At 37.7% G+C, this 12,051-nt stretch overlaps 1 protein-coding gene and 1 long non-coding RNA gene across 2 annotated transcripts in view; one reads left to right on the top strand and one right to left on the bottom strand.

Moving 5' to 3' along the window:
* The window catches only part of GABBR2 (gamma-aminobutyric acid type B receptor subunit 2), a 737,774-nt gene that overhangs the window by 519,874 nt on the left and 205,849 nt on the right, over positions 1-12,051 (top strand). The window contains exon 5 of the mRNA XM_056806338.1: positions 3,527-3,592. Within this exon, the coding sequence (XP_056662316.1) occupies positions 3,527-3,592 (66 nt within the window). The remainder of the gene's footprint in view (positions 1-3,526; positions 3,593-12,051) is intronic.
* LOC103103313 (uncharacterized) overlaps positions 1-12,051 on the bottom strand; it is a 42,787-nt gene that overhangs the window by 11,991 nt on the left and 18,745 nt on the right. The window contains exon 2 of the long non-coding RNA XR_469966.2: positions 7,196-7,305. This is a non-coding gene — a long non-coding RNA (uncharacterized LOC103103313). The remainder of the gene's footprint in view (positions 1-7,195; positions 7,306-12,051) is intronic.

The raw sequence follows: 12,051 nt of genomic DNA on the forward strand, positions 1-12,051 counted from the left end.
AGGCAAGATACTTCGGTTCTCTGGTTCTCTGCTTCTGTAGCTATAAAATAGGGACGTTAACTGTCTACCCTAATAGGATTATTGGGAGGATAAAGTATGATAATCTACATGAAAATATACAATCTTTTTTCTGTTAAATGTACAATCCTCTTTTTCTACTCCAACTACAAACATAGAAATGCTTGTTTTCTTTAGAATTTATGAAATTCAGAATAAAAGTAAGCAAAATTTTAAACAATGAAAATAATTGAAAATAAAGCACTATACGAATGCATGATTAAGAAATTATGAATTAACTGAGGGACCCGAGAAGTTTAAGTCTCTGACCTTAACAAAAGTGACTAAACTCTCAAAGGCCAGAGGTGGAAAAGAAAAACAAGCTATGGACACTGAGACTAGGAAAATCTAATGCTCAGTTACAAACAAGGAATGAGCAAATAGTTTGATGGAACTAAGGCCTTCCAGTGGGAAATGAAACAGAGTCTTTCAAGCTTCTCTTTGATGATTTAGAAAATGAAAAAAAAATCCTTTTAAACCCAATAAAGGGTATAAAAAGGTATTACTCTCTACCCATCCCTTAGCCAGCGACCCCCCAAAAAAATCAAATTCATAGATCGTAAGATCATAGAATTAATTAGGCAGCGAAGTGATGCCATGGATAGAGTGCCAGGCCTGGAGGCAGGAAGATGAGTCTTCCTGAGGTCAAATATGGCCTCAAACACTTACTAGTTGAGTGACCCTGGGCAAGGCATCTAATGCTCCTCAATTTCCTCGCCTATAAAACGCCAGAGCTTGACCATAACTGAGTATTGTGCTTTGTGAATTCTTAGGAAAGGTCTGAGGGTCAATAATGAACAGAAGCAAATTAAACTCAAAGAATAATGAAAAGAGCCCAGAGCCAGTCTCAGGCTACTACATTTGCTACTTGAATTTTTGGAGGGGGAAAGAGTGGGAAACATTTCTAAACAACATCTTGTCACAAAAAGCTAGCCTTAAGGGAAAAGATTTTTCCTTTGAGAGTTGAGACGAAGAACACAGTGATGAACTCCCCTCCTGGGGAGCCTACAACACTTACTAGATATGTAACCAGACAAGTCACTTAACCTCTCTGATACTCTGTTTCACAAAATGTAAAATGAGGAAAATAATATCTTTGGTACCCCCAGGGTCCTCTCTTTGCACATTTTCCATTGGTAATGTTATAAGTCCCCATTGGTCCAATTGTCATCTCTGCTCCAGTCCTGATGGGTCTCCTAAAATCCAGCCCTACATCCCCAAGTATCTGCTGGATTCCTCTACCAGGATGTCCCATGTCCAAAATAGAGCTCATCTTCTTCCACTCAACCCCACCAAACTGCATCTGCTTCCTAACTCCTTTATTTGGGTCAAGGATGCCACCAGCCTTCCAAGCACCCCAGTTTGCCTAGAAAAGTTATCATCAATTATTCCCTCTCCCTCAATCCTCAATTGCAATCAACTGCTAAGTCTTATTGGTTTTGCCTCCCCAATATTTCTTGAGTTCATCTCCTTTTCTCCACTCAAACCATAACCACCCTAATCATCTGGATACTGCAACAACCTCCTGACTGTCCCATTCTCTCCCTTTTCTAATTTAGCCTCAGCACAATTACCAAATTGATTTTCCTAATGCACTTCTCTATTCAAGAAGCTGTGGAGGATGAAGGAAGGGGCAGATAGGTGATTCAATAGACAGAGAGGCAGGCCTAGAAATGGGAAGTCTTGAGTTCAAATCTGCTCTCAGATACTTCCTAGCTGTGTGACTCTGGACAAGTCACTTAACCTCAGTTGCCTAATTCTTACCACTCTTTTGCCTTGCAATCAATACTTAATATTGCTTCTTAGATGGATGTTAAAGGTTTTTAAAGAATAATTAGAACAAAAGGTTATGAAACTATGAGAAAGCTAGGTAGCACAGTGGATAGAGCACCGGGATTCAGAAAGACCTGGGTTCAAATTTGGCCCTAGACACTTCATATCTGTGTTACCCTGGACAAGTTTGCTTAATTCTAATTGCCTAGCCCTTGCTGCTCTGATATCTTAGAATTTATACAAAAACATAAGATAAGAGTTAAAAAAAAAAGCAGCAGCAGCAATGAGGATTCATTTTACTATCATCTGTTCCCCAGCCACAACATTCCATACTCTCTCTTTGTACACTGCTGTCCCTCATGTCTTGAAATGTCCCTCCTCGCCTTTATTTCTTAGACTCTCTAGCTACATTCTAGGCTCAACTGAAGTGCCTGCTTCAAGATGACTTTCTCAATCCCCCAACCCTGACCACTAACACTTCTTTCTCATCCTCCAAAATTACTTTATGCTTACTTTGTATGTATTTTATTTCATATTCACTTATTTTGTACATTTTTTTCCTTCCATCAGAAGAATACGTGCTCCTTGAAAGGAGGTGTCTCCTTGTTTCCCTAGGACTTGGCACATAATCAGCCCTTTAATAAATGTTGGTTGAATTAAAATAAGACAATGAATAAAGTTCTTTATAAACTGCAATGGTTTGTATAAATGTCAACAATTATTATTCCAGTGAATACTGGAGGACTGGGTGGCCAAGTAGCACCTGAGTAACTGCCACATACGAGAAAGGGAGGGACACTTAATTGAGATTCAGAGAATTGGTCTTAATTGGCGTAGCCCCACCACTGATTTGCTGTGTAACTTTAAACAAGTTATTCCCCCATTCTGAGTTTTACTGTCCTCTTTTATAAAATAGGTATTTGGACTATATGGTCTCTGAGGTCCCTTCCAAGAACCTATGTTTGGTATATGAATACATTCAATTTAAATTTTATAATTACATTTTTTTTGCATTTTGCAATTTACAATTCAATTTTACAATTTAATTTCAAGGGGGAACAGGATGATGAGATGCCTAAACCATGCACTTATTGTGTCCTGGCTATGCCTTAGTTGGGAAGATAATGGAAAAGAAAAAGTTGGAAAGGGTCAGAAACAGAAACTGGTAAAAACAGAAAGAAACATGCCAAGAAACAAATTTAAAATGTTGGCCTCAGAACTGAGGTAGGAAAGAATGAAGGAAAGGAATATATAGAAAAGGGAGAGAGGGAAAACATAGACCTGAGTTTGCTATTTACCACCTGACTTTAAATAGAAAGGTTGATGACAGTGTTATTTATTCATTCATCTTTAAAATAAAGGCAGGAAGAGGGGAAATTTGGAAGGATGCCTTCAGAAAACAAGAGCAAGAAAGATGCCCAAGAAAAAAATTTGGTCTATCTCATCTAGGACTAGGATGTAGAATAACTATTATTGTGAAAAAGATTGTAGCATTCACAGCCAGTCGGCTAAGAAAAGGGCAAAGAGTATCTGGGTTGAGCTGGAGCCAGATGTTCTCTGGTCCCCTGACCCTTTACACTTGGGAAGGCATTTTGCTTGGGCCCTGGTTTTATGCATGGTCACTACAAAGTTTTGCTTTCATGTGTCTATGATGACAGTCCCTACCCCCTTTCACATATGTGTTCTTTTTCCACAGAGTAATGATGTTCGGATAATTCTTGGCCAGTTTGATCAGAATATGGCAGCAAAAGTATTCTGTTGTGTAAGTAAAGTATCACTTAATTTGTGTGTTTGGGGAAATTAACAAAACATTTAACTGTAAACTGAAGGACATGAGCCTTGCTCTGTCAATCAGATTGACAGACACATTGGATTACTCGAGAAGCAAAAGCATTAGAACTAGGGTAACCTTCTTAGAGTCTTTTATTAAGTATCTAAATCTCCCAAAGATAATAAAACCAAGTGTCAGATTATTGTAGTGATGGGGCTACATTTCTAGATTAATTAGACCCAACTATTAGAAGATTCTTGGTTGGTGTGAACTTTCATTCCACCCCCTAATACTAAGGTTGAGTCATCATGATTTTCTTCAGTCAAGGTGGAAACCAGATATTCATCACCCTATTCTTTTAGAAATACCTTTTCAAGTATCTACACGTTATCAGTCCACCCTCCTTCCCCCATTCCATCATATTATCCATTAAAAATAAACCAAGGTTCTTTAATTTGTCTTTCTACTTTCTTGTACATTATTAGACACACAGTAGGTATTCAAGCTACTTTTATTGATTCATGAGTTATTTTTTAAATTCTTTAAGTAATTTTGTTGTCCTCTTCTGGATTCTCCATAGTCTTCATATCTACATTAACCTAGACACCAGCTCTCACAGGAGCCTGAAAATGGCAGACAACTGATTTGGGGAAATGGCGGGCAGGGTGGAAGATGGGGAGGAGAACGTTCCATCATCATAGTTTCATAACATCTACTCAGCAATAAAGTCGATTGCTTTGTTGCATAAAACAAAAATGAAGCCTTCTAAACAGTAGCCCTTTGCTGAATAAGAAACTTTCTCCAGTTCTCGCTGATGAAAGGGAAAATAAGTCCCCAGCCATCTCCATTGAAGAGTGTTGACTATCATATGAGTTTTCCTTGTTAAGGCTGCTGTGTGAGCTCAGGCTCTATCAGAATTTTTGTCTGATCAGAACTTTCATAGCATAGTCAAAGCTAAAACATAGCTCATAAGGAATAAAAGAACATTTTTGGCAGGAAAATTGCTAACCTGAGCAAAAGAACTTCATACTTTCATGGCGGGTAGGGAGGGGTAACTATAGACTACAAAGGACAATAGGTGTAATACAGAGAGAAGAATCAAAAGTGGAATGAAATCCAATAATTCTCAGGAGAGAATAATGCAGAATGGAGTTGGGGAGAGGGGGGAAGAGGGTTTTAGATTATATATCAATGTTCAGAGTAGAATAATCATGCAAAGGTACACATTTTCAAAGGAAATGGATCTAATAGAATATGAGGGAGAATAATAGTATTCTTTGAAAGGAAATATATGGAAATCTGTAAGCCCGAAGGTGGATATACAGTAGAGAACATTTGGGTAGAGAGAAAAGAAGAAATAGAAATGACATTATTTTAGGTCAATACAACTGACCACCCGGCAAGACCAAGGATTTGGCCACTACTTTCCTAAAACTTACAATAACAAACAGGTACAAAAGCGTACTTGCTAACCTTGATAAAGGTATGCTTGTTAAATGTGCATTAACCCAAAGCTGGGAAAGATAGCTTTTGTGTTATATAACAGGATCAATTTTTTTTTCAATCTTGAAACTAAAATGAGGAATCAAATCTGTAAAACAGAATTAACAAGGATAAAGTATAAAGTTCTTTTTTTGTTGGGAAGTTATCTCAGCCATGTCTGACACTTCATGAACCCATTTGGGATTTTCTTGATGAAGAACCAGGAATACTTTGCCATTGCCTTCTCCAACTCATTTGACAGATGAGGAACTGAGGCAAAAAGGGTTAAGTGACTTGCCCAGGGGCACACAGCTAGTAAATGTCTATGGTCAGATTTGAATTCAGAAAAGATGAGTCTTCCTAACTCCAGACCCTGCACTTTATCCACTGTGCCACCTAGGTGCCCAAAGACCTTTATTTCAACTCAAAAATTAATGACAGAGACATTTGGATCTTATAAGTTTTGAAAGTATGTGTTAAAAATTGTTATTACATATAATTGGGAAAATAAAATTTTAGTTAATTATATAAATATATATATACAGAATGAGAAAAATTCTTTTAACTATAAGTCATATAAAAATATCAGGGTGTTTTAACTGACCACAGACACAATAAAAATGGGAGCTGTGATATGAATACTGAAAAAGCTAATGAAATATTAAGCCACATTATTAAATGTCTAGTATACAGAAAAAGAGAGATACGACTCCCCATACCTTTACTGATCAAACTCTGTTTTAAAACTTGCGTTCCATCCTGGGCCTCACATCTGGAGAGCAACTCCTTATCTGGAGTTCCCTATTTCAGAGGAGCCAAGTGGTCCACAGACCAAAACATTCTCAACTTGGGTTCAACCAAATTAAAATGTAATTGGAGAAAATTTAACAAAATAAGTGAACATGTAGAAGATGGAAAATGTTAATATATGGTTTTCTTAAGTCAACATGAAGTCCACAAGGATCTTATATATGGTTCTATTTGAGTTTGCCTTCTATCAATGAACTCATAGGTCTGGTCCCAATCCCTATCCCTATTCCTCTCAAAGCTGTGCCATTTCTGTGTGAAATATAATCTAGTGCAAGCCAAAAAAGTAAGTCTCATCCCCTCAAACTCTGCCACCTCAAGCATGCTAAAACTTCAGGTGCCCTTTCTCTAAAAGGAGAACACTCAAAGATCACCAGAGCTCAAAGGTAGCATTGAGGCACGCCAAAGCCCCAAGAGTGGTCAAGTTAAGAGCATTGGATGAGAGGTCAGGAAAGCCTGACATGAATCCAATAAACCTATGAACACGAGGTGTCTTCTCACTGAGGACTTCAAGGAAAAGTGGCATTTGTGAAGCTAGCTGATGACATCCAATTTATTTCCTGGTAGAAATGTCGTCACTTAGGAAGGATTTTGATCCTATTTCAGTGTAAGATAAGGGACTAAATGATTATTCAGTAGTCTCTTGAGAGTCCATGGTTCTAATATCTCACCTTAAACAAAAATATCCCTATACTATTTGCTACAAAATTCTTACTTTTCCACCATGGTGGTAGTGTTGTTTCAATAATTTAAGGGTTAAACCAACTAACTGAACTTGATTAATTATCTATCTAAATATCTAATAAACTGAAGTAGCGAAAAAAATCACTTTGCAACTCCATTTTTAGACTTTTTCTAATTCTATAAAGATGTGTTTTTAAAGATTATTTTCTGAATCTCTAAAATTTTTATAACTTAGCTGTGGCACAAATAAATTTTAGATAATCCTGAATGTTTCTTGGTTGCTAAGGGAAGATTTAATACAAATCTTGAGAACTAAAGGCCCTGGCTTCAAAGGGCAAAGAAATAAAGTTGAAAGGGAAAGAGTGTTCTTTCTTCTTTAAGAAAATGGGGGGGGGGGGAGCTCTCTCTTCTGATTGTTAAAAAAAACATTCACAGAGAAGTCACGCTGCTGGCACTGAGATATAATAATACCATACATTTGGGCAGTTTTCACATTTTAAAGAGAATTTTCACTATCTCATTTGAGTCTCACAGTAACTTTGTGAAGAAAGACAGAACAGGTATTATTATCCCCATTTTATAAATAAGGAAAATCTGGGTCAGGGAAGATCAATGACTTACCCAAGGTCATCGAGCTAAATAGGGAACAGGATTGGAAGTAGAGTCGAGGTATCTTTAATCTTGGATGAGCATTTTTTTTCTATATTTCTGGCTTCTACAAAAAAGAAAATCTTTGAGAAGAAAAATGTGAAATCGTGTTAGGAATTAATTCAAAATCAGTCTATTGAAAAGGGCCCTCACAGAAACCATTCCCTAAATTGAGGTACTTATAGACCACTTGTGGTTGTGAGATTGTGACAGAGGGGAGCCACTGGCAAATAAGAAAGCCTACCGCAAAGTATTTTTGTCACTAGACTCCTCTAAAGCTAAAAGATCAATGAATACACTTCAGAAAGATTTGATACTAAGATAAAAGAGTCAAGAAGAGTTTATGGAAACCTTTAACTCAACCTAGAATGGAAATGTTTAGATAAGGAGGTTATTGATATCACTAAAAAATTAAGTAAGAAGGACTAAATTGTATCTATATATAATTCTTTGGCTTCAGCAATCCTGGTAAATTGTTTTATATATACTGAATAATAATATTAGGATATGTCAAAGTGGTTTAATAAAGCATCATAATTTGCTTAATTAAATGGGGGAAAAGGTGCTTATTTCTCTTTCAATATCTCAAAAATGGGTATCTTGGTTGCAAGCAAAGTAATAATATCTGATAATTGCAGAATGCTTTAAGGCTTGCAAAGCACTTTACATGATATTGTTCAATATTTATAATAGTAGTTGATAATGATACTAATAAACTATCATTTATATGGCACTTTTTTTTGAACCTTATCTTCTATTTTAGAATCAATGCATGTATCATTTCCAAGGCAGAAGAGAGGCAAGGGCCAGGCAATTGGGGTTAAATGACTTGACCTGGGTCACATAGCTAGGAAGTGTCTGAGGCTAGATTTGAATGGAAGTCTTCCTGACTCCAACTCCAGTGCTCCATCCATTGAGTCATCTGGCCGCCTAATGTACTTAATGCCTAAATAATGCCCTTCCTTATTTTACTAATCAGAAAACTCATGCTCAGAGCCAGTAAGTGACTTGACCTTTGTTCCATCAATAAGCATGAGGCAGAATTTAAACCCAAGTTTATAATTACCTAGAAATAAAGAACCTACAATGGCAGCTAGGTGACATGGTAGATAGAACAGTGGGCTTGGAAACAGGAAGACTCATCTTCCTGAGTTCATTGTTCTGCCTCAGTCTAGCTGAGACAGTGGGCAAATCACTTAACCCTGTTTGCCTCAGTTCTTCATTTGTAAAATGGGTTGGAGAAGGAAATGGCAAACCATTCTAGTATCTGTGCCAATAAAATTCCAGAAAATGGGGTCTCTAAGAATTGGACATGACTAAACAACAAAAGATTTTATTATTGAGTTCTGACCTTGAAAAATCCAAATTCATAAGAGAATGACAATCTGTACCATAGATACCGTGGTGCAACGAATAGCAGACCAGCCTTGGAGTTGGGAATATTTGTGTTCAAGGTGCTGTTCTCTGACACATGCATGAACAACTCATTTACCTCCTCAGTGCCCCAGCCAAAAACAAATTGCAGAATTATTGATCTGAATCAATGGAGGGACTTTCTTTATGAAGAATCCCTTTTATCATAGGTCTCTAGACCAAGAAAATAAAAATCAGCCTTATACCAAAACTTTAAATATGCCACAATTTAGAACAGGGGTCCTTAATCTGTTTTTGTGTTATAGACCCCTTTCACAGTCTAGTGAAGTCAGTGGTTGGACGCCTTAGAATAAAATAAATGCATTAAGTAAAATACATGGGATTATCAATTAATATTGAAATCTAAGAATCGAAATATTTTTACAAACAAGTTCACTCACCCCAAGTTAAGAACTTTTACTTCCTAGCAACTAGTCAAACAAAATTAAGGTGCTTTCAGATATACAGGTAATTCTTCATTCATTCTTCCCTATCTCCTTCAACTTCTTTGATATTTGTATTATTATCTTCATATGAAGAGGGAAGAACTAGAGCCAATAGGGAGAAGTTACTTGAAGATAGATTAAGGCTTATTATCCAAAAAAAAATCCCCAACAATTAGTATTAAAGTTATATAACAAAGGCATGGGGAGAGCAGGAGATACAAGCATTTAAGTGGCTACTCTCCGCCAGACACTGTGCCAAGCATTTTACAAATATTATTTCATTTCATCCTCACCACAACCCTGTAAGTACTATTAGCATCCTCATTTTATGGTTGAAGAACCTGAGAAAGACAGAGGTGAAGGGACTTTTCCAGAGTCACAAAGCTAGTAAGTGGGGCAACTAGGTGACTCAGTGGATAGAGCACAGAGCCTGGAGTCCGAAAGATCTGAGTTCAAATCCATTCTCAGACACTTACTAGCTGTGCAACCCCAAGCTAGTCACTCAACTCTGCCTCAGTTTCCTCATTTGTTCAATGAGCTAGAGAAGGGAATGGCAAACCACTCCAGGAGCTTTGCTAAGAAAACCCCAAAACTGGTCATAAAAAGTTAGACACAATTGAAAATGACTGAACAACAACAATAAAAGTATCTGAGACTAGATCTGAACTCAAGTCATTGAGTCACTTAAGGAATGTACAGCTGAAAGATACTAAGAGTGCTCAAGCAGAGACTGAAAGACAATTAATCAGAGATTGGCCAAAGATTGAACCAGAAAAGTCAAGCCTCCTTCTAATTCTGAAATTTTATTGCTCCTTCTCTTTAAAGTCACCAGGCTTAGCTTGGCCTCAGTTTCTCAAGCAATATCCCTTTTGCTTTGGAATCTAGTCACCTTCTGCTACTTCCATCTCCAGTTTTCTTTCCAAGCCAGAGGGCTCCTCGCCCTCTCCATGGCCACCAATATCTTTCTAGATATTCTGAGAGCACAATAATATGGTGATACCCTGGTTTTTCACAAGAAAGTAAAACCTTGTTGGTTCTAAATCCCCAAGTTCAGTGCTTGGGAGTTTCCCCTCTTTCTCTCCCAGAGTTGTACAGAACAGCAAGAGCCCAGACAGCTAAGTGGTACAGCAACTAAAGAGCTGAGCCTGGAGTAAAAAAGACTCAAGTTTGGGACAGCTAGATGGCTCCATGGATAGAGAACCAAGCCTGGAGACGGGAGGTCCTGGTTTCAAATGTGGCCTCAGACATTTCCTAGCTGTGTGACCCTGGGCAAGTCACAACCTTGTTTGCTTACTGTTCTTTTGCCTTGGAACTGATAATTAGTATCAGTTTTAAGATGGAAGGTACAAATTTAAACTTTTTTAATAAAAAAAAAAAGACTTAAGTTTGGGACAGCTGGTTGGCTCAGCTGATAGAGAGCCAAGGCTAGAGCTGGGAAGTCCTGGTTTCAAATCTGGATTCAGACACTTCCTAGATGTGTGACCCTGGGCAAGTCACAACCCTTTTTGTCTAGTCCTTACTGCTATTTTGTCATGGAACTAATAATTAGTATCAGTTTTAAGATGGAAGGTACAGATTTAATTTTTTAATTAAAAAAACTCAAAGTCAAATTGGACCTTGGACATTAGCTATATAACCCAGGACAAGTCACTTAACATCTGTCTGCTTCAGTTTTCTCAACTGTAAAATGGGGCTAATAACCTACCTCCCAGAGATGTTGTAAAGGTAAAATGCGATAATGTTTTTTAAGTTCCTACACACAGTAAGCATTTAGTAAATGTGTGTGTCCTGCCTTCTTTCCCCACTCACTGCATTCAATAGATGGGAAGATATCTTTAGAATTATGGAGGAACAAGTAGGACTTTTAAACTTATGAGACCAACTTATAACAAAATAGAAAAGTGAAGAGGACTCAATTCATCACCGTATGATGATTTTTCAGGCAACTTTTGAAGCCAGCGTTCTTAGCTTTAGATCGGAGGGTACTGATGCTCCCCTTCTGATCTAACCCTGCCAGGGGTGTTGGTCTCCTTTTCTCCATGCTTGCTAATGGCACACATCAGCAGTGGCCTCAATATTCCATTTTTATCCAGGGAGCTCATTGGGGAAAACAGAGCTTGAATCTCATCGCTGCTTTTCTCTTGTGGTCTTCGAAGCCTTGGGATTTTGAAATTTGCTTTTCACCCTAGTCTTTGTCTGAGATAGAGACTTTGCCGTCAAAATCACATCATCAAAAGCCAGGCTCCCAGACAATGGGGACCCAAATGGCAACATGGAGAGATGGTCCAACCTAAGCAAATCTGAGGCAAATGATTATTTAAAGCTCAATGGCTAAAACTGGCTAAAACATAAAGCAAACCAATTCTCACTTTTCATTTTTCATCTGCATTCGGCGATCGGTTATGTACCCTGTTATTAAGGATCGTATTTTGTAAACTTTTACTTTGATTCATCACATTTTCCTTCTCCCTTGCAAAAGTGAGTGGTTTTCCTGGTGGTGTCAGAAGGAAAATTAATGAATGCCTAAATCTCGGCGGCCAACAAGCTCCTGCTGTTTTGCAGAATTTAAAATTTTTTATCTTCTACAAAACATGTTTTTCAAATAATAAACATGAAGACTACAAATATTCCTCGCTTATAGACAGAAAAAAGGAGAGTCATTTTTATTAATCAGGCATGAGCGTCAGCTGGAGGTCATGCATCCAACAACACCCCTCTTCGGTAAGGATTAGGAAAGCAGGACAAAAGCCCAGAGAGCCGTCACAAAGCCCAAGAATTGTGCTGATAAAAGAGTCCTGGAGTCCTTCACAGAAGACCTGTTTACTCTAACAGATTCCATAGTGAGTTTTCCAACTTAGAACAAGCCAAAAGTAGTTCACTAGTTTGGGGGAGAGGAAGGCTGCTACTGCTATAAATAGTTATAATGATGGTAGTAAAAAGTGACATCCTACAATATAATGGAAAGAGAAG

This window comes from Monodelphis domestica, chromosome 7 (genome assembly GCF_027887165.1).
Source record: "Monodelphis domestica isolate mMonDom1 chromosome 7, mMonDom1.pri, whole genome shotgun sequence".
Taxonomy (NCBI): Eukaryota; Metazoa; Chordata; class Mammalia; order Didelphimorphia; family Didelphidae; genus Monodelphis; species Monodelphis domestica.